The sequence below is a fragment of the Elaeis guineensis genome, chromosome 4, assembly GCF_000442705.2.
Source record: "Elaeis guineensis isolate ETL-2024a chromosome 4, EG11, whole genome shotgun sequence".
NCBI lineage: Eukaryota > Viridiplantae > Streptophyta > Magnoliopsida > Arecales > Arecaceae > Elaeis > Elaeis guineensis.
In genome coordinates, this window is record NC_025996.2 from 9,290,759 (window position 1) to 9,314,727 (window position 23,969).

At 38.5% G+C, this 23,969-nt stretch overlaps 2 protein-coding genes across 2 annotated transcripts; both read right to left on the minus strand.

Annotated features, from left to right (window-relative positions):
• Positions 1-906: 906 nt before the first annotated feature.
• LOC140857108 (monooxygenase 2-like) lies at positions 907-6,137 on the minus strand. The gene is made up of 6 exons (XM_073255468.1): positions 6,039-6,137; positions 5,801-5,947; positions 4,073-4,141; positions 3,251-3,416; positions 2,879-3,107; positions 907-1,595 (listed from the first exon to the last, which is right to left on the minus strand). Exons 1-6 carry the CDS (start codon positions 6,110-6,112, stop codon positions 1,066-1,068), a joined length of 1,215 nt encoding a protein of 404 aa, XP_073111569.1. The 5' UTR covers positions 6,113-6,137; the 3' UTR covers positions 907-1,065.
• Positions 6,138-18,307: 12,170 nt separating this feature from the next.
• LOC105044016 (monooxygenase 2) lies at positions 18,308-23,244 on the minus strand. The gene is made up of 6 exons (XM_073255469.1): positions 23,119-23,244; positions 22,881-23,027; positions 21,438-21,506; positions 20,622-20,787; positions 20,250-20,478; positions 18,308-18,958 (listed from the first exon to the last, which is right to left on the minus strand). Exons 1-6 carry the CDS (start codon positions 23,190-23,192, stop codon positions 18,429-18,431), a joined length of 1,215 nt encoding a protein of 404 aa, XP_073111570.1. The 5' UTR covers positions 23,193-23,244; the 3' UTR covers positions 18,308-18,428.
• Between the last annotated feature and the right edge of the window lie 725 nt (positions 23,245-23,969).

The window sequence follows — 23,969 nt, forward strand, 5'->3', positions numbered from 1 at the left end:
TTTTTAAGGTCTCCCTTTTTAAAATACAGAGCATTTACCCTGAAATTGTAATAATTTATCATACCAAGTATTATCAATTTGATGTATAAAATTGTCTATCACCTTGGCTTGTTGAGTAGGACTAATAGAATAAACAAGCACATATAGTAAAACCCTGTGCTAGATAGTTAACGAGCCCCTTGCTTTAAATGTATGGGAAGAGCGTCTTCGTTAATCCAAACAGTAACAAAAAGAACTCACATAAATAGAAAAATTTTGGTATTGATGTTTTAGCAAATAACGGGTCACCATCTGCCATCAAAATTTCTTGATCTTGAATCACAACCATCAATCAAATTAGTTATCCATTGAAACAATCGGATGCATGATAACGATAAATTTCATAAAATAATGAGATCACAACCATCCATCAAATTCTTATTCTTCTTGAATAAATCATGACACGTGGTATGCATGTTGCCCGTTTATTAGATCGCATATCAAATAACTTTAGTTTATTTTGATTCATCGATCAGAACATAAATATTCACCAAATGCTCTTTCTTGTTGGATCAAAATTGTCATTATGCATGCAATTGAATAAATTCCTTTGCCTAGCACAAGTAGCTTTAAACTTTTAAAGACATTTCCATATTTATCAAATACGCTATTCTCATTGTAGTTTTTGATTATTTAAAGGACATGCAAAAGAACAGTATGAATCAAAGGTGCGATTTTTTGTCAAGTTTGAAATTGTTTTTAATCAAAGAGAAAAAAAAAAAAGGTCATCCTAACTTTCTTATGGCGGCGTATGTCGAATACTAATGCTAATTAATGTACAAGCAAATATGAGACAACCTGCATAGATTGCCTTTATAATAAACTCAAGATATCAACTAATTAATGTGGATTAAGTATGCCTATGTGATCAAATATGAAACAATATAAATTCAGGCTCGTGGATTGGGCTGCTAACCCTTAAAATAGAGCTTTTTATACGAATTCTGCTGGATAAATTAAATACTAATTAGTAGTTTTCTCACACTTCCAATTCCATTACTCATAAAGAACTCGATATTAATAGCTTTACAGTATCCCAAAATCAAAATCAGCTCTTTCTAAGAGCAGCCTAGCCATCATACTAGACAAAAATTTGTCCCTCAAGAAACCCATGATTGCACCATCGCTTTGTTGTATGCGACCCAAGATATAAGCTGTGGCAATCAATTGAAAGCTCCTCCATCTCCTCTCCTTGGAATACTTCTCTAAACCCTTCTTAATTTTGTCATACTCTGTAGCTCCTCCATTGCGGTTTCCTAAAAGGGCTTCACTTAAACATCTGGCCAAAACAATGCTATCTTCAAGTGCGGAGCAGCCTCCTTGACCTAAATCAGGGGTCATGGGATGGAATGCATCTCCAGCCACACAAACATTTCCCTTGCTTATATCCCCCCACAACAAAGAAAATGGCCACCTGTATCTCAATGGAGTTGAGACCGGATTGGTGAGTTCGCTCATTTCTATGACATGTATGTATTCTTCAGACACCTTGGAATGCTTCAACTTACTCAAGATATATTGTTTCATTTTTATTGGACTTTCTTCCACTTCCTTTTCTGTTAAATAAAAACAAACAAAAGGGTTAATATTTTCATATTGATATAAAAAGGGCATGTAGATGTATGATGAGTAAAATTTATCGCTTGGTCTCTCTTCTCACATTCTCTCATGCTCTATCTCTCCAAGAAATCTCTCTCTTCAGGACTCTCATGCATATTCTTTATCACATACACCCTTATCTCTCTCTCTCTCTCTCATTCTCTTTTTCATTGGATCCCTCCCCCTTCTCCATCTCAAAACCCATACATCCTCTTTTTTTTGTGCTGAGCCCACCATGCAGTTAACGGAAAGTGAATGAATGCTTTTAGATTTCTTGTAAATTGTTCTTCTATTTTCTTATATTTACATATTAATATCTATCTTTCCATATTTGTATAAAAATTCTTGCAAAGTTTTACATTTGCACAAGACAATCCTTCCTCTGTTTTCGTTGAGTGGACCATGGTTAATAGACCAGGGTTATAGAATGACAAATATATCATTATTTTAAGGAAAAATGAGGGTTAGGACTTTGTCTCTTCTAACTTACTTCCCCCTTTTCTTGCTTGAGCATTGGCTGCTGGAGTACCGAAAGTGGAGAGGCATGGATTAAGAGGTGTATCTATGAGGGCTAAGAATAAAAATATCCAAAAGTTATGTAAGAAGCATCGTTGGAACAATATAAGTAGAATATTTTGTTATCATCTAGTTAACCTAAGATGCATATAAGCAATAAATTACTAGATTTCACTAATTAAACATAAATACAGCAAGGACGGGAATGAATACATAAATACACAAGATATGAGGGGCTAACTTGCAAAAAAAAAAAAAACACTCTTTTTTCTTTGTACTTTGTAATTAGCTGAACTATGTATATTTGAAAGACCTGTTTTACCCTTAATAATTTAAGAGCCTAGATTTAACATAAAGAACATTTACTATTTTAAAAAATATATGGAAGCAAAAATTTAATAAGCAAAAATGAGCATTGATTTTATGCATATTTTTCTAGCCTTTCAATTCATATTTTGTGTGAAGAAAAAGAAAAATAAATAGCCTCCAAACTATATTTTTTTTTGGGATAGAATGTAACGCATGTTTCAAGCAATTAAATACCACACTGACGGCCCAAATCCTATGGCTTTACAGTTAAGGAAGATGCTGAAATATTTTTTAATTAGCTTAGCTAATATGTTTGGATGGAGGTGAAGCATTTTGCTTGTTTAGCATTATCTACTTTGACTACAAATATATATAATAGAATGCATGCAAACGCAGCAAAACTTGTAGAGCCTACCTTGCTCCGAGGGAGTCCAAGTAAAAAACCAATCAACCGTTTTCTCGTTGCAAGGTAATAAACCCGTACGAAAGCCATTTCCAAAGTATTGCACGAACTCTGGTTTGAAACCATGGCCATTTGGAAATTCAACGAAACCCCTCGAAGCTGAACGCCCTGCGATTCTTGGTTTCTGTAGGCCCAACCATTTTGCTACCACTGAGTTCACTCCATCACAACCTATCAAGACCTATATTATGGAAAAAAAATAACAGAAATAGTTTTAAAATAATTCTATTAACAACTTTGAAAAGTTTATGTACCACATTAATCTGTGTTTGGCATTACAAAACCATTTCATCCATGTCCATTCCCTTTTAGATATATGCATACCTTAGTTTTGAGTGTGGAGCCATCAGCCAAATGTAGGAGCTTAAAGTAGCCATCCTCCTCTATTGCAACAACTTTGGAAGAGTATCTAATTGTGCCAAGTGGTAGCTCATTTTCTAAGTTTTCCAACAATATACTCCTCATTACGCAACGAACATCATGCTCTCCACTGCACCAGTTTCAAATTTTTAGATTAAAAAACATAAATTATATAGGCAACCAAAAGATTCGACCGAAAAGATAATATTAAATTAATGGAACACATCACTTTCTCACGAGAAGATATTAACGGGACACCTCACTAGTGGGGGAAGAAAGAGACCGATATATTTGTATTTGATCTACAAATAGTTATTGTATAATCACATTACAATATTTATACCAGATAGCGGACAAGTATGTATACTCAAAACATGAGGAATATGGACACCTTGCTACTTGTGGGTTCTAGCAAGATATCAATATATATTGTATTTGATCTGTAAATAATTATTGTATGATCCCATTACAATGATATCAACTAGCGGACAAGTATGTGTTCTCAAAATATGAGTAATATTCTTTACCAAAAAAAAAATATTAGTAATATGGGCACCTTGCTAGTGGGTTCTTGCAAGAGTTCAATGTATTTGTATTTGATCTACAAATAATTATTGTATGATCCCATTACAATTATACCAGATGGTGGACAAGTATGTATACTCAAAATATAAGGAATGTAGGTTTTGTGTGCCGATTGAAGAGATTAACTTCAATCCTCTGTGGCTAAAGAACAATGCAATGTGCTTCAAAAATTTGGTTCATGCGTGCAATCTGAAAGCTCACCTTTTCGCTTGTGTCATAAACGTCAACTGTGATGTTCTAGCTCCAGAAGTTGCAGAAGTATTGGTCACTCTGCATGCAAAAGAACGTTCATTAACTTATATACATATATATATATATATATATATATATATATATATATATATATATATATATATATATATATATATTGCTTTATATATATATAAATATTAGGCATGAAAAGTGATATGCATTTATTATTTGATCAAGTTTCATGTTTTTTTTTTTTTCAATGAACCGGATTATCCATGCAAGCCTAGAATGAATACATCTTAAAAAAATAAGAAAAAAAAAAGAGTGTTTGGTTCACAACCGAAATCAAAATAAAAATGAGAATTGGAATGGTTTGGAATCGAAATTAAAATGGTCAAATTTCTCGAAGTGTTTGGTTTATGACCGGAATTAGAATCGGAATTGGAATGAAAATTTGAATTCATAGAGGAAAGTAAGGATTGAGTTTTATATAGATTGAGTCATTCTCATTCTACTTAGAAATCCGAATCGGAATGGGACTCCTTCCAACCAAACAGTTAGAATGGGAGTCATCCATTTCAATTCCGATTTCAGACCCCCACTCTCCCCAACCAAACATGCCTAAAGAGTGTTCTTGAAAGCCAAAGGTCGGTCCCTAGCATCAGTCTACATGGTCTCTTCGGTATATTATGCAATATAAGAGATCATCCGGTCAGCAGCACTGTTGGTCTCATATATATGATGAATCTCAATAAAAGAACATCTCCCTACTGAATATCATGAACAAGAGAATGCATCACTACTGACGATGGTTGCCACCTAAATAGGCTACCACCGTGGTGAAATTTTCCTCAAATTTTCCTCAATCACTGGTCTCTCCATCTCTAGTCTCAATTTGGTGAAAATAATGCCTGCCAAAACCGTCTGCAGCTCTACCATCGGAACTATGCCATCGGTAAAGCGACATCCATCGACAACTAAAAAAAATTAGAATCTAAGCCACGAATCATAAATTCTATATTTTTTACTACTTTTTATAGTGCCATTAAAGTTGATCTTGAGATAATCTGAGGATGAGAGCTCTCGTATGATAAACATCAATGGGGATACTGTTGGAATAGCCGAGGAGTCTCAGATGCCCCAAGTGGCCGAGATCAAACTGATGGATATACAACGCATGATCTCCTGAAGTAACGCCCTCTCAAGGGTGGGTATCGCCGGCTGCCATGTGCATAATTTTTTTTCAATAATAAACTAGCAGCATCCATACACGTAGGAGGTTAGGTAGATGAGGCATGTGCCGGTTTTAGTTAGAACCTTGAGGCTATGTACGTGAGCCATCCAGAGTTCTTTGCTTTTTCAAATTGGGTGCATATTCAGCTAGTACCATTGATAATGTCAAGGGGACTCATGCAATGATTTGGGTTTGATCGATGCATGAAAAGACGCAAGAAAATACACCGACGTAGTCCCAGATAACCGGAGATGTATCGGGACTTTGATAATTATTTTATTTTATTAATTCTCTGTCTCTCTTAAAATTGTATGGAACTTCTTCTAAAGGCATCATAAATCATGTGATCGATGCATGTCTTCTCGATTAAAAAGATTCAGTCACGAACCCAATAAAAAACACACACACACACCCACAAAAATGTCCTGTAACAGAAGAAACACCACTAAATAGCTGAGATACGAAATCAATGATAAGAGAAAAAGAGTATTGTTGCCGCTTACCCTTGCAGGCGGACATGACTCTGCCGGAGAGCCTCGCCCACCCCAAGCGCATCCAGCGCTCTCCAAGCATTGGTCCATACAGTGAGCCCGAAACCCGCTGCCCGCAGCGACTCCGACGACTCCAACACCAAGCTCCTCACTCCCTTCCTGCATCGATCCATCTCTCAATCCATATTCTTATTTTCTCTTTAATTCCTCCGAAGAGCGATATATAGAAGTTAATTAGTTCAGTTCATACCTGTGAAGTCCCAAAGCCGTTGCAAGCCCCGCTATTCCGGCGCCGATGATCACGACATCCTCGATGGCCTCCATTTCATGCGAGCTGTGGATGTGTTGGTAGAGATTAAAGATGGAGGTAGCCGAGACCAGGAAAAGAATATTTATAGCTTTGAAGGAGCAAGAGGCTTGAGACTCCCGTGAGCTCACCGCTGACGCGGTGGGACTGCTGTTTTTCTTTTTATCCTGTTTTTATTTTCGCTGGAGGCAAAGCCCGTTGCTGAAGACAAAAGTGACGTCGTTCCCAACTCCTGGCTTTTCTCATAATTGTTATCTGTAATCTGGAGCCCAACGTTGAATACATTTTTTTTTCTCTGCAGCTAAGCCAACAACGTAGCTTGAAAAGATTGATGCGATTGGATAATTTTTTTTTTTATTTTTTATTAAAAATATATATTATCTATATATATCAAAAATATATAGAATATTAGAAATATACATTGCCTAGAATATCTTTTTACAATGACATGTTACAGAATATTAGGAATGTACGTTGTCTAGAATATTTTATAATTACTATAGCATGTTTTTGAATTAGGAAGATCACGTGATTGATACCGTGATCTCTCCAATTTTCTGCCTGTTTCTCTTTTCTTCATCTCTATATATGGATGTACATATCATAGTGAAATACAAGAAAAAGATATCTTCTCCATTTTTTTTTTTTATGTTTCTCCTCCTTTTTCTGAATCTCTCAGGCTTTTCTTTTACATGGTATCAGAGCAGGGTCGCCATTGATCCAAATCTTTTCCTCGATTAAGCGCTTACAGCAGGTTGTTGCTGAAGCGTCCTCTTGCACGTAGCTGGAGGCAAATAGTTGCTACATCCTTGTCCTCATCAACATGTCCGATCAAATCGATCAGAGCACCACAATCGAATCTATGGTGGATGGTTCGTCATCGACCTTAAATGCTGCGCATGATCCGGCATCTCCCTATTTCATCTCACCTTCAGAGAATCCTGGGAATATCCTTGTGACATCTCTACTCAAAGGACCGAACTATCCTGCATGGCGAAGGGCCATTATCACTGCTCTTCGAGCCAAACGAAAAATTCGGTTCGTTGATGGAACACTTGCACGACCTATAGATGGATTGCGGGATCATTTTCTCTGGGATAGGTGCAATTCAATGGTGATGTCATGGATCTACAACTCTGTTGTACCAGAAATCTATGATAGCATCTCTTTTTTTGAAAGTGCTCGAGATATTTGGGTCGATCTTGAGGAAAGATACTCTCAAGGTAATGCTCCTTGCATTCATGAGTTAAAGACTCAAATCTGGAGTTTCAGACAAGGCAATGATATGACTATTGCCACTTATTATGCCCATCTTCGTGGCTTGTGGGAGGAACTTACGGCTTATTCCAAGGTGCCGACTTGTTCATGTGGAGCCACTAGAGAGATCCAAGTTGAGAAAGAAGAAGAGAGACTACATCAGTTTCTTTTTGGTCTCAAGGACTCCTACGACACGTTGCGAGATCAGTTGCTGTCCATGGAGCCATTACCAACAGTTAATAAGGCATATGCCTTATTGATTCGAGGTGAAAAGCAGAAGGAAGTCGCCGCTGTTCGAACTTCTCAACCCGAAGCCGCAGCTCTCGCTGTTAAGCCCATGACAGAAAGGGCGAATAAAGAGATCGGCTCGAAGGAAAGGAATAAAAAATATTTTCGATGCGACTACTGCAAGAAGATAGGACATACCCGTGATAGATGCTTCGAGCTAATCGGGTACCCACCTGGATGGCAATCCAAAGATCGAGTTAAGGGTAGAGGCAATGGAGCCGAGATCGGTAGTCAGCACCAAGGAGGGGTTGCCGTGAATGCTACTACACCATTGAATACAGACAGAATCTCTCCAATACTGAGTCTTTCTCCTACACAATATCAGCAACTTATTTCCTTTCTTGGACAAGATAAGACTCAAAGTACCGTAAATTTTGTTGGTAAGGCCTCTCTTGATTCTTTTCATCATTCTTGGATCCTTGATAGTGGTGCTTCCGAACACTTAACCTTTTGTAAGTCCTTTCTTCATGATATTGAACCTCTTGACAATGCACTCCCAGTTACTTTACCTAATGGAGTCAATATGCCTGTACATTCATATGGTGATGTTACTTTGACCAATGATATTACCTTGCATCGTACTTTATATGCTCCTAATTTTACTTGCAATCTTGTTTCAGTAAGCAAACTTGCTCGAGAACTTAATTGTGCTGTTCTCTTCTTTCCCACATTTTGTGCTCCACAGGACCTTGCCACGAGGAAGCTGATTGGATTGGGTGAACTTCGGGATGGTCTTTACTACTTCAAAGGCTTGGCAATACGTCCTGCACGGACAAATAAAGTCAATGTTTCGATTAATCTCTGGCATGCTCGGTTAGGACATTGCTCTTACAAGCGTTTGAAACTTGTTCCTTTTCTTTCAAATACTTCTTTTGATTCCATAAATAATTATTGTGACATTTGCTATCGTGCAAAACAGACAAGAAAGCCTTTTTCCTTGAGCATTAATAAATCTGCTTCACCATTTAATTTAGTTCATATTGATATATGGGGACCATATCGCACCCCATCACACACAGGAGCTCATTTCTTTCTCACTATTGTTGATGATTGCACAAGGGCTACTTGGGTTTATCTATTACAAAGAAAATCCGAGGCATACCAATGCTTTGTTAATTTTCATGCTATGGTCAAAAATCATTTTGATGCCAACATTAAACACATACGTAGTGATAACGCTCAAGAGTTTGTAGCCGGACCATTGAAATCACATCTTCTAGAACATGGGATTATATCACAAACTTCTTGTGTTGGGACACCAGAACAAAATGGGGTGGTTGAGCGTAAACATCGACATCTATTAAATGTTGCCCGTGCTCTAAGATTTCAAGCCAACTTGCCTATGTCATTTTGGGGAGAATGTGTTTTGACTGCCGCCTATTTAATTAACTTGACACCTACACCAAAATTGAATGGCAAGAGTCCCTACGAACTCTTATTTCATAAACCACCCACCTATGATCATCTGAGAGTTTTTGGTAGCCTTTGTTATGTGCATGAGATGTCCAGTGATAAATTTCAACCTCGTTCTCGTGCTTGTGTGTTCGTTAGATACCCTCTTGGTCAAAAGGGCTATCGTGTATATAACCTTGAAACTCATGAAATATTTACTTCACGTGATGTTATCTTTCATGAGAAGACGTTTTCTTATTCTCAAACATTACCTTCTTTTTCTATTATACCTTCTTTTTCACAACCAAATCAGACTGATTATGATGTAGGATTTTCTCTGGCAACCAATAATTTACCTCATGTACCTAATTTGGGTCAGACCCAAGGACAGATTTCAAACCCTATTCTTTCTCATGAGTCAGATCAAACACAAACCAATTCCATTGATTCGAACCAAATGTCAAGTTTGAACAAGACTCTTGATGCAATCGACACTATCTCTCCTGAGCAGGCTTCACCTTCTAAGACCATTGGACCTAATTCACGGCCCGTCAGAGATAGGAAGCAACCCGTTCGATTACAGGACTACATTGTCGATGCCCCAGGAGTGGGGAGACCCCCGGACACATCCGCCAATTCAGTGCCCTCAGGTAAGCCTTATCCTATTTCTTGCTACCTTACTTATTCTAAGCTTAATGCTTCCCATCGAGCTTTTATTTCAGCTATTACCTCTCATAAAGAACCTAAAACCTTTTCTCAAGCCATTAAGGATCCTAAGTGGCGAGAAGCAATGGGGGCTGAGCCCACTGCTCTCCAGCAAAATGGCACTTGGACTTTGGAGCATCTACCACTCGGGAAGAAACCCATTGGATCGAGATGGGTATACAAAATTAAATACAAGGCCGATGGTTCTATTGAGCGATACAAGGCTCGGTTAGTGGCAAAGGGATACACACAAATAGAAGGCCTTGACTATACTGAGACTTTTGCTCCGGTGGCTAAATTGACTACAGTACGGTGTCTCTTAGCTGTTGCTTCCGCTAAACATTGGCAGTTACATCAGTTGGACGTCAACAATGCTTTCCTTCATGACGATCTTCATGAAGAAGTATACATGACACCTCCGCCTGGATTTCTAAAACCAAGTGACACACGTGTTTGTCGGTTGCGTAAGTCTCTTTATGGACTCAAGCAAACATCAAGACAGTGGTTTGAAAAGTTCTTCCACTCCTTGCTCCAATATGGTTGTACTCAATCTAAAGCCGATCACTCTCTGTTCACCAAACAGGATGAGGACTCTTTCATTGCCATTCTTATTTATGTGGATGATATGATTATTACAGGAAATAACCCTTCGAAATGTCAGGCACTGAAACAATATTTGCAAGACAAGTTTCACATTAAAGACCTGGGCAACTTAAAATATTTTCTTGGATTAGAAGTGGCACGATCACCTTCGGGCATATTTGTATCACAACGAAAATATACTCTTGACATTCTCCATGAGACCGGAATGATTAGGACCAAGCCCACAAAATTTCCTATGCAGCAACATCTCAAGCTCACGGCGGATGATGGAAAACTACTTGATGATCCAGATCCATATCGTCGATTGCTGGGACGACTCATTTATTTGACTATCACTAGGCCTGATATTGCATACTCGGTTCATATTCTGACACAGTTTATGCAATCTCCTCGGCAACCACACTTAGACGCAGCCTTCCTTATTTTACGATATTTGAAAGGGTCTCCAGGTCAAGGCATATTTTTTTCAAGTGTCAACACCTTTCAGTTATATGCCTATTGTGATGCAGACTGGGCAGGATGTCCTATGACAAGGCGCTCTACTACAGATTTCTATGTTTCCTTAGGAGATGCTCCGATTTCTTGGCGTGCTAAGAAGCAGACAACAGTGTCTCGTTCCTCTGCAGAGGCCGAATACCGGGCTATGGCACACACTATCAGTGAATTACTATGGCTTCGAGCCCTCTTATCCGACCTCAGTGTTTCACATCATGGTCCCATGTTCCTTTATTGCGATAATCAAGCAGCTTTACACATTGCTGCAAATCCTGTGTTCTATGAGCGGACCAAACACATAGAAATTGATTGTCATTTTGTCAGAGAGCGACTACAATCTCAAGACATTGCTACACGATATGTTCCTACACATTGTCAGCTTGCAGATATCTTTACCAAAGCTCTCGGCTGTGATCATTTTCAAGAGATTCTATGCAAGTTGGACATTCGAAATCTCTATGCGCCAACTTGAGGGGGACTATTAGGAATGTATATTGCCTATATATCAGGAATATACAGAATATTAGGAATGTACATTGTCTAGAATATCTTTTTACAATGACATGTTACAGAATATTAGGAATGTACATTGTCTAGAATATTGTCTAGAATATTTTATAATTACTATAGCATGTTTTTGAATTAGGAAGATCACGTGATTGATACCGTGATCTCTCCAATTTCCTGCATGTTTCTCTTTTCTTCATCTCTATATATGGATGTACATATCATAGTGAAATACAAGAAAAAAATATTTTCTTCATTTTTTTTTTTATATTTCTCTTTTTTTTTCTGAATCTCTCAGGTTTTTTTTTTACATTCTTTATTTTTTTTTTTTTTGATTTTTTCAGACCGGGGGACGATTCCCGTATCCGCTCCACTTCATTTGGGGAGGAGCTCAGACCGCCAAGAAGACCGAAGCATTCAATGAACCGAGAATGAACTAATCTCGATTAAAAGATATCATAACGGCATAACGAGAAGAGATTATAGAGCACGAATACTCGTGTCACATGAAAAGATAATTATTTTGTATAAAAAAATAATCTTATAAATAGTTAGATGCCGTCAATTTTTACAAGTTATAATTTTTGAGTGTTGTTTTGATTCCCCCCTCCTTTCCTTTAAACTATTCATAGGCGAACGGAACCAAGGAGAGTCCCGACATGGGGCCGTATAGCAAAAGAAATGGAAAATTTAGTTTTTTGATCACCACCAACACCCCGTCGTCATGCGGTCCTAAAAGAGCCATCAGGCTTTAACTGGGGCGGAATCGCATGACGTAGCATCTTACCTCTTAACATAGTTAATTTGATTATTTTAGTTAGACGCCCATGTGCATGTACTTACCGTTAATATATATATATATATATATATATATATATATATATTTAAAAAAAAAGGGGCCGGCCATCCCTATTTCGAGGGAAAGCGTGTTTTGCTTGACTAAAGGTCCAATAATGCTGCTATTTCAATTTATTGCAGATGGATCATCCTGCGAATCCCCATTATGAAAGGGCATCATCAAGATTTAATTATTATTTTTTAATTAATTGAATAAATTCCTTCAGATACTTTGTGTCTATCGGTTCTCTCAAATAAAGTAATTAAAATAATTATTATAAAATTTTCAGAACGGCATATAAAGAAAAGTAAAGAGACAATAATGGTACCCATGTCACCGTTCACTCAGTGTGAAATTGCGAGTTTTCAGTAATACAAAGCATATTTTTAAGAGAAAAACTGGTAAAAGATTTGAATTTTGAAAAAAAAAAAAAGAATTATTTAACAAAGTATCATGCGGATAATCATGATTGTTCCTACTTTATAACGGCCATTATAATCATATAATGTTCAACGAATGTTTGTTGTGCAAATACTATTTAAGACAATGATCATTACTAGTCACTAAATTGAAAAAGAATGGTGTTATTTGACAAAACTGTTCACAGGTTTCAATATTTATTTGTAACTAATAGATTATTTGTATTCAAAATATGCTAATATTTTCATTATCTTAGATATGTAATGATCATTACTTTAATTATTGATAATTAAAACAGTTTCGATAACCGGATTTCTTGTTAGTTCTTTTTCCAGCAATGGTTGTCTCATGGAGTTGTTTGAGTATAATTTTGCAGACTGAATCATGTATACAAGCTAATACTGAAAGAGCATAGTTCGTCTTGTAGAAATCAAATATGCAAATAAAAAAGCCAGAAGAATCCATGATCCATGTTTCAGGCCAATCTTTCAGTTTGTGAACCTCTGATTGGCTTTCTGGCAGCATCTCATCTCAACGAGAACTACCATTGTCATAGGCCTTGGCACCTCGCTCGCTGAACCACTCAAACTTGTCTGGGCAGACCGATGGAATAACTTATAAACGAAATTAGTGTTATGGCATGTGTAGGCACAAGTTCAGGGAGGAAGAATTATTATAAATATTTTTTTAATCTATTCGGACAGTTTTAGTGGATAAAATTCAGAAAATGTAGGATCAAGAGAGGGGGGCATGAGATTATATTTATTTTTCATTGGAGTATAAAGTCGGCAATATCAAAAATCAAATTGGCCTCTCCGTACCTATTTATTTTATGCTCTGAGATTTTCTCTTAGTTATTGCATTGTGCACCGCAAAATCAGAGAGCTTATGAACCTTGTGGTGGCCTAGAAATATCGCATACAAGCGATTGTATTTTGATAGCTCATGCAGCCGTTAGGGATGCTGTGTCTTGCTGCAATTATGCATGCTTATTATCTTTGTTGAGATAAACCGACCGATCCTCATAAACTGACTGATCTCCAGCGCAGACCGATCGACATCTGATTCTGCCCCACAAATAGATATGATCTTGAAAATAACTACCGACCGAATATCGACCAAACAGACCGACACTACTCTCAACCGACCAACCGAACACACCTCACCGACTCAAAATCGACAAGCAACCGATGTTCGGACATTACAGACAGCGGACTACTTCGACCGTCGGTATTTCAGAGTTTTCAACCGACGGTCAATCTTCGACACATAATTGGCCGACTAGTTCGACATATCATAATTGTTATGGACAGTTATCCTTCAAATATCGCAGCGTAATTTGTAGAAATTAATAACCCTACTACGAGATTACAGTCCAATAATTCTATACCATAAATATCCCAGAATGCATCATACTCTACATGGCAGGTGAGTTCATAATCCTTTGTTAAAAGATATAAATAGATGGTTTCAAGCCGCAAATATAGTATCTATTTCACATATCTGGAGAGAAGGAAACAAGGTGGCTAATTATAGCAGGGAAGGCATTCCAAGGAGATCTGATCATATAGTCCAATCAGACTCTGTCCAGTGAGCTGAATCAACTTCTTCTAGCAGATGCTTATGGGTTAGGATACAGGTTTATTCCGAAAGACTGGGGTAGCAGATCATTTTTGTGGGTTTTGGGTAATAAAAGACTAATTTTCATATGTTATTCCTCTATGTATGGTTCATTTGAACCCTCAACAGTACCCAAGAAAAAAAAAATCAAACTGGCCCTTCCAATCATGAGTAAAGATTATGATAGAACAAAATTCAGTCATGGATTAGTAACCGCAACCTACATTTTGACATCAAATTATATCTAAAACTTGTCATATGAAGCTTATAACAACATTATATTACTTTGTTGTATGAAGCCCAAGATATAAGCTGTGACTATAGGCAACAGGTTCAAAGTTCATCTTTTCTCCTTGGCATTCTTCCATAAAGCCTCCTTGCTTGTATTATTTTCTACCTTTTTACTTTCATTGGTTTTACCTAGAAGAGGTGCTTTGGTAGCCAAAACAACGCCATCTTCAAGTGCTCCACAACCAGCTTGCCTAGATGAGGAATTCCATTCTGATTCCCATTCCAAAGAAGAATGGGAATGGCCCAATCCCTCAATCCAATTCGAACTCTTTCCATTGGATGGAGATCTCATTCCACCGGAACGATAATTTTAAAAAAAAATATCGAAGTTGACATACTTTAGCTCGACGTCGCCACGGAGGCGATGGGTGGCGGGGGTGGTGTCGGGATCGTCGAGCTCGACCTCGGTCTTACGGTCGGGCACCTCGAAGACGGAGCGCATGGCACGGCCGCCTTTGATGAAGTCGGGGGCGAGGGTGAGAATCTCGACGACGCCATTGGCGGAGACCACGAGGACTATGAAGATGCCACCGCTGCTGCAGCGACGCCCACAGAGATCATGGATCACGGCCCCTAAAAAAAAGCATGAGAGACAGGTCCTCTCAACGCCACGAGATCAAGTGCGAAGGAGAGGAGAGTGGGCGATTGCGGTGGAAGAGGAGGCATCAAGGAGGAGGACGAGGGCGGGGGCGCGGGTGGCAGAAGGAGCCATGGGAGATGTGCACACGCAGGGGAGGAGGTTGGTCGCCTGATAGGTGGCCAGTAAAGTGGAGTTGGGATTGAGTCAGCGGCGAAAGTTTGGCCGGAGGCAGCCGATGGTATACAGTAGTAGGAGGGGGAGAGAGAGAAAGGGTGTTTCTCTAGCTCGGAGGAAGATCCGGTGGCCGGAGCCCGGAGGTTCTCTCAGCATCTTTCTCAATTCTATTTTTATTTTTAATTTTATATAAAAATTTATTTTGATTTATATTTCAAAAAAATATAGAATTGAAATTTTTTTTTTTTTTTAACTGAAAGAGGGAGGTTGTGGGCTACACTTATTTTATTAATAAAGAGAGACTAGATTTTTTTTTTTAATTTTTAGTTGAGAATAAAAATAAAAATTTGAGTTAACTCTGATTTCTACCTTTGTATGAACCAAGCAACAATGATAGAAATCATCCATTCTGATTTCAATTTCAAATATGAATCAAATATTTTGGGAACGAAGCCATTCTAATTCTAATTTTAATTTTAATTTATTTTATTTTTTATTTAGATCGTGAATCAAATCACCTCTTAATATCCTAAGCAAATCTATGGTGTCGCCGTCAACAAAAAATGGGCGTGCAACTTATACGGAGCCAAGCGACCCTTTTTGTGATCGCATCTTATATCCGCTCCAAAAAGTATCCCTATTAGGCAACTGCTAAGTTTACATTTTTGACGTCTTTTACCTACATGGACCATCCAGATGAACTTGGATGTGACTTTGCCCGGCAACAAACTCAGAAATTGCACAATGCGACTTAGGCCTAACCATCTGGGCTGGTTACAACCTCAAAAGCTAGAAAGATAGGTGGAATCAAGTCAACCGCCTTCGAAGATCGGTCAAGATAGGCTCATCATTTCTAAGATTTGTAATATTATTTTTGATAAATTGGATAAATTGTATCTGTTGGGTATAAAATACCCACGGCTGAAACCCTCAGCAGAACCGACATCAGAATGGTTCCGCCCGGACTCCTACGGGAGCCGGGCTCCACCACCGACATCAGAATGGTTCCGCCCGGACTCCTACGGGAGCCGGGCTCCACCACCGACATCAGAATGGTTCCGCCCGGACTCCTACGGGAGCCGGGCTCCACCACCGACATCAGAATGGTTCCGCCCGGACTCCTACGGGAGCCGGGCTCCACAACCGACATCAGAATGGTTCCGCCCGGACTCCTACGGGAGCCGGGCTCCACCACCGACATAGGAATGGTTCCGCCCGGACTCCTACGGGAGCCGGGCTCCACCACCGACATCAGAATGGTTCCGCCCGGACTCCTACGGGAGCCGGGCTCCACCACCGACATCAGAATGGCTCCGCCCGGACTCCTACGGGAGCCGGGCTCCACCACCGACATCAGAATGGCTCCGCCCGGACTCCTACGGGAGCCGGGCCCCACCACCGACATCAGAATGGTTCCGCCCGGACTCCTACGGGAGCCGGGCTCCACCCGCGATCCTGCTCCACTTTTTATGGCGGACTCCGCACAGTTTCATCATTCCTTGACAGGCCACAGCAGCCATCGCCGCCCTGCTCCACCTCTCGTAGCAGATTCTGCACAACTCCACTACCCCCTGGCAGGCCGCAGTAACGGCCACGAATCTGCTCCGCCCCCTGCGACGGATTCCATGCGATTCTCCCAGCTGCTGGCAAGTCACGACAACGGATGCTGCTCCACCCGGCGTAACAGATTCCACGTGGCAAGCCACGATGATGCCCACGCGTCTACCCCACTATCCTTTGCAATCAATTCCCCTGACTGCGGGCGGCCCACTACCAGACGGTTACAAACGTCGCCATCGGCCCGTTGCCTCCTCCGCCTATAAAAGGGGACCCAGATACGTTATTCTCTAAGCCCTCTTTTCTATCTCAAAACTCTGCTAAATTCTCCGTTCGAGCACTCCATTCTTGTTGAGGCAGAGTACTGACTTGAGCGTCGGAGGGTCTTGCCGGAGCAACCCCACCTCCGGTTTAGACTTCCCTTGCAGGTCCCGGCGGTGGCGACCGCGGCTTCTCCGACTCCAGCCTTCCCGACGCGAGCAGATTTCTGCACCAACAGTATCATTCGAGCATAAATACATATGTGGAAATTAGAAAAAAAAAATATTCAAAAATTAAGGATTGTGGAAGTTTTTTTAAGGTCTCCCTTTTTAAAATACAGAGCATTTACCCTGAAATTGCAATAATTTATCATACCAAGTATTATCAATTTGATGTATAAATTTGTCTATCACCTTGGCTTGTTGAGTAGGACTAATAGAATAAACAAGCACATATAGTAAAACCCTGTGCTAGATAGTTAACGAGCCCCTTGCTTTAAAGGTATGGGAAGAGCGTCTTCGTTAATCCAAACAGTAACAAAAAGAACGCACATAAATAGAAAAATTTTGGTATTGATGTTTTAGCAAATAACGGGTCACCATCTGCCATCAAAATTTCTTGATCTTGAATCACAACCATCAATCAAATTAGTTATCCATTGAAACAATCGGATGCATGATAACGATAAATTTCATAAAATAACGAGATCACAACCATCCATCAAATTCTTATTCTTCTTGAATAAATCATGACACGTGGTATGCATGTTGCCCGTTTATTAGATCACATATCAAATAACTTTAGTTTATTTTGATTCATCGATCAGAACATAAATATTCACCAAATGCTCTTTCTTGTTGGATCAAAATTGTCATTATGCATGCAATTGAATAAATTCCTTTGCCTAGCACAAGTAGCTTTAAACTTTTAAAGACATTTCCATATTTATCAAATAAAGGACATGCAAAAGAACAGTATGAGTCAAAGGTGCGATTTTTTGTCAAGTTTGAAATTGTTTTTAATCAAAGAGAAAAAAAAAAAAGGTCATCCTAACTTTCTTATGGCGGCGTATGTCGAATACTAATGCTAATTAATGCACAAGCAAATATGAGACAGCCTGCATAGATTGCCTTTATAATAAATTCAAGATATCAACTAATTAATGTAGATTAAGTATGCCTATGTGATCAAATATGAAACAATATAAATTCAGGCTCGTGGATTGGGCTGCTAACCCTTATAATAGAGCTTTTTATACGAATTCTGCTGGATAAATTAAATACTAATTAGTAGTTTTGTCACACTTTCAATTCCATTACTCATAAAGAACTCGATATTAATAGCTTTACAGTACCCCAAAATCAAAATCAGCTCTTTCTAAGAGCAGCCTAGCCATCATACTAGACAAAAATTTGTCCCTCAAGAAACCCATGATTGCACCATCGCTTTGTTGTATGCGACCCGAGATATAAGCTGTGGCAATCAATTGAAAGCTCCTCCATCTCCTCTCCTTGGAATACTTCTCCAAACCCTTCTTAATTTTGTCATACTCTGTAGCTCCTCCATTGTGGTTTCCTAAAAGGGCTTCACTTAAACATCTGGCCAAAACAATGCTATCTTCAAGTGCGGAGCAGCCTCCTTGACCTAAATCAGGGGTCATGGGATGGAATGCGTCTCCAGCCACACAAACATTTTCCTTGCTTATATCCCCCCACAACAAAGAAAATGGCCACCTGTATCTCAATGGAGCAGAGACTGGATTGGAGAGTTCGCTCATTTCTATGACATGTATGTATTCTTCAGACACCTTGGAATGCTTCAACTTACTCAAGATATATTGTTTCATTTTTATTGGACTTTCTTCCACTTCCTTTTCTGCTAAATAAAAACAAACAAAAGGGTTAATATTTTCATATTGATATAAAAAGGGCATGTAGATGTATGATGAGTAAAATTTATCGCTTGGTCTCTCTTCTCACATTCTCTCATGCTCTATCTCTCTGAGAAATCCCTCTCTTCAGGACTCTCATGCATGTTCTTTATCACATACACCCTTCTCTCTTTCTCTCTCTCTCTCTCTTATTCTCTTTTTCATTTGATCCCTCCCCCTTCTCCATCTCAAAACCCATGCATGCTCTTTTTTTTGTGCTGAGCCCACCATGCAGTTAACGGAAAGTGAATGAATGCTTTTATATATCTTGTAAATTGTTCTTCTATTTTTTTATATTTACATATTAATATCTATCTTTCCATAATTGTATATAAATTCTTGCAAAGTTTTACATTTGTACAAGACAATCCTTCCTCTGCTTTTGTTGACTGGACCATGGTTAATAGACCAGAGTTATATAATGACAAATATATCATTATTTTAAGGAAAAATGAGGGTTAGGGCTTTGTCTCTTCTAACTTACTTCCCCTTTTTCTTGCTTGAGCATTGGCTGCTGGAGTACCCAAAGTGGAGAGACATGGGTTAAGAGGTATATATATATATATATGAGGGCTGAGAATAAAAATATCCAAAAATTATGTAAGTAGCATTGTTGGAAGTATATAAGTAGAATATTTTGTTATCATCTTGTTAACCTGAGATGCATATAAGCAATAAATTACAAGATTTTGCTAATTAAACATAAATACAGAATAGGCAGGAATGAATATATAAATACAAAAGATATGAGGGACTAACTTACAAAAAAACTCTTTTTTCTTTGTACTTTGTAATTAGCTGAACTATATATATTTGAAATACCTGTTTTACCCTTAATAATTTAAGAGCTTAGATTTAATATAAAGAACATTTACTATTTTAAAAAATATATGGAAGCAAAACTTTAATAAGCAAAAATGAGCATTGATTTTATGTATATTTTTCTAGCCTTTCAATTCATATTTTGTGTGAAGAAAAAGAAAAATAAATACCTCCAAACTATATTTTTTTGGGATAGAACGTAACACATGTTTCAAGCAATTAACTACCACACTGATGGTCCAAATTCTGTGGCTTTACAATTAAGGAAGATGCTCAACTATTTTTCAATTAGCTTAGTCAACATGTTTGGATGGAGGCGGAGCATTTTGCTTGTTTAGCATTATCTACTTTGACTACAAATATATATAATAGAATGCATGCAATTACACAACAAAACTTAATTGTAGAGCCTACCTTGCTCCGAAGGAGTCCAAGTAAAAAACCAATAAACCGTTTTCTCGTTGCAAGGTAATAAACCCGTACGAAAGCCATTTCCAAAGTATTGCACGAACTCTGGTTTGAAACCATGGCCATTTGGAAATTCAGCGAAACCTCTCGAAGCTGAACGCCCTGTGAATCTTGGTTTCTGTAGGCCCAACCATTTTGCTACCACCGAGTTCACTCCATCACAACCTATCAAGACCTATATTATGGAAAAAAAATAACAGAAATAGTTTTAAAATAATTCTATTAACAACTTTGAAAAGTTTATGTACCACGTTAATCTGTATTTGGCATTACAAAACCATTTCATCCATGTCCATTCCCTTTTAGATATATGCATACCTTAGTTTTGAGTGTGGAACCATCAGCCAAATGTAGGAGCTTAAAGTAGCCATCCTCCTCTATTGCAACAACTTTGGAAGAGTATCTAATTGTGCCAAGTGGTAGCTCATTTTCTAAGTTTTCCAACAATATACTCCTCCTTACGCAACGAACATCATGCTCTCCACTGCACCAGTTTCAAATTTTTAGATTAAAAAACATAAATTATATAGGCAACCAAAAGATTCGACCGAAAAGATAATATTAAATTAATGGAACACATCACTTTCTCACGAGAAGATATTAACGGGACACCTCACTAGTGGGGGAAGAAAGAGACCGATATATTTGTATTTGATCTACAAATAGTTATTGTATAATCACATTACAATATTTATACCAGATAGCGGACAAGTATGTATACTCGAAACATGAGGAATATAGACACCTTGCTACCTGTGGGTTCTAGCAAGATATCAATATATATTGTATTTGATCTGTAAATAATTATTGTATGATCCCATTACAATGATATCAACTAGTGGACTCTCAAAATATGAGTAATATTCTTTACCAAAAAAAAAAATATTAGTAATAGGGACACCTTGCTGGTGGGTTCTTGCAAGAGATCAATGTATTTGTATTTGATCTGCAAATTATAATTATTAGATGATCCCATTACAATTATACCAGATGGTGGACAAGTATGTATACTCAAAATATAAGGAATATAGGTTTTGTGTGCCGATTGAAGAGATTAACTTCAATCCTCTGTGGCTAAAGAACAATGCAATGTGCTTAAAAAATTTGGTTCATGCGTACAATCTGAAAGCTCACCTTCTCGCTTGTGTCATAAACGCCAACTGTGATGTTCTAGCTCCAGAAGTTGCAGAAGTATTGGTCACTCTGCATGCATAAGAACGTTCATTAATTTATATATATATATATATATATATATATATATATTTTTTTTTTTTTCTTTTCATATATATAAATATTAGGCATGAAAAGTGATGTGCATTTATTATTTGATCAAGTTTCATATATATATATATATATATATATATATATATATATATATATATATATATATATATATATATATTTTAATGAACTGATTTACTCATACAAATCTAGAATGAATATATCTAAAAAAATCAGAAAGAAGAGTGTTCTTGAAAGCCAAAGGAAAGCCCTCAACATCAGTCTACATGGTCTCTTTGGTATACTATATCACATAAGAGGCTATCCAGTCAACAGCACTGTTAGTCTCATATACATGATGAATCTCAATAAAAGAATATCTCTCAGCCATGTACTGAATATCATAAATAAGAGAGTGCATTACTGCTGACGATGATTGCCACCTAAATAGGCTACTATAGTGGAATTTCCCTCGATCACTAGTATCTCCGCTTCTGGTCTAAATCTGATGAAAATAATGCTTGCCTAAGCCGTCTGCAATTTTACCATCAGAACTATGCCGTCAGCAAAGTGACATCCATCGATAGCTAAAAAAATTAAAATCTGAGCCACGAATCATAAATCCTACATCTTCTACTGTCTCTAATGCATCCATCGAAGTTGACCTTGAGATAATCTAAGAACGAAAACTCTCATATGATGAACACGATTCGAAATGCTGTCGGAATAGCCGAGGAGTCTCAGATGCCTCAAATGGCCAAGATCAGACTGATAGATATACAACGCATGATCTTCGTAGCCTGAAGTAACGCCCTCTCAAGGGTGGGTATCGCCCGCTGCCACGTGCATAAATTTTTTTCAATAATAAACTAGAAGCATCCATACGCGTAGGAGGTTGGGTAGATGAGGCATGTACCGGTTTTAGTTAGAACCTTGAGGCTATGTACGTGAGCCATCCAGAGTTCTTTGCTTTTTCAAATTGGGTGCATATTCGGCTAGTACCATTGATAATGTCAAGGGGACTCATGCAATGATTTGGGTTTGATCGATGCATGAAAAGACGCAAGAAAATACACCGATGTAGTCCCAGATCACCGGAGATGTATCGGGACTTTGATAATTATTTTATTTTATTAATTCTCTGTCTCTCTTAAAATTGTATGGAACTTCTTCTAAAGGCATCGTAAATCATGTGATCGATGCATGTCTTCTCGATTAAAAAGATTCAGTCACGAACCCAACCAAACACGCGCGCGCGCGCGCACAAAAAAAAAAGTGCCGTAACAGAAGAACATCACTAAATAGCTGAGATACGAAATCAATAATAAAAGAGAAAAGAGTATTGTTGCCGCTTACCCTTGAAGGCGGACATGACTCTGCCGGAGAGCCTCGCCCACCCCAAGCGCATCCAGCACTCTCCAAGCGTTGGTCCATACAGTGAGCCCGAAACCCGCTGCCCGCAGCGACTCCGACGACTCCAACACCAAGCTCCTCACTCCCTTCCTGCATCGATCCATCTCTCAATCCATATTCTTATTTTCTCTTTAATTCCTCCGAAGAGCGATATATAGAAGTTAATTAGTTCAGTTCATACCTGTGAAGTCCCAAAGCCGTTGCAAGCCCCGCTATTCCGGCGCCGATGATCACGACATCCTCGATGGCCTCCATTTCATGCGAGCTGTGGATGTGTTGGTAGAGATTAAAGATGGAGGTAGCCGAGACGAGGAAAAGAATATTTATAGCTTTGAAGGAGCAAGAGGCTTGAGACTCCCGTGAGCTCACCGCTGACGCGGTGGGACTGCTGTTTTTCTTTTTATCCTGTTTTTTTTTTTCGCTGGAGGCAAAGCCCGTTGCTGAAGACAAAAGTGACGTCGTTCCCAACTCCTGGCCTTTCTCATAATTGTTATCTGTAATCTGGTGCCCATCGTTGAATACATTTTTTTCTCTGCAGCTAAAAGCCAACAACGTAGCTTAAAAGGATTGATGCGAGTGGACAACTGTCTTTCTTTTGTTTTCTTTCCTCTTTCTTTTTTTTTTTTTTTTTTTTTGGTTTTTTCAGACCGGGGGACGATTCCCTGCTTATTTATCCCGTATCCGCTCCACTTCATTTGGGGAGGAGCTCAGACCGCCAAGAAGACCGAAGCATTCAATGAACCGAGAATGAACTAATCTCGATTAAAGGATATCATGACGGCACAACGAGAAGAGATTATAGAGCACGAATACTCGTGTCACATGAAAATATAATTATTTTGTATAAAAAAATAATCTTATAAATAGTTAGATGCCGTCAATTTTTGAGTGTTGTTTTGATTCCCCCCCTCCTTTCCTTTAAACTATTCATATGCGAACGGAACCAAGGAGAGTCCCGACATGGGGCCGTATAGCAAAAGAAATGGAAAATTTAGTTATTTTGATCACCACCAACACCCAGTCGTCACGCGG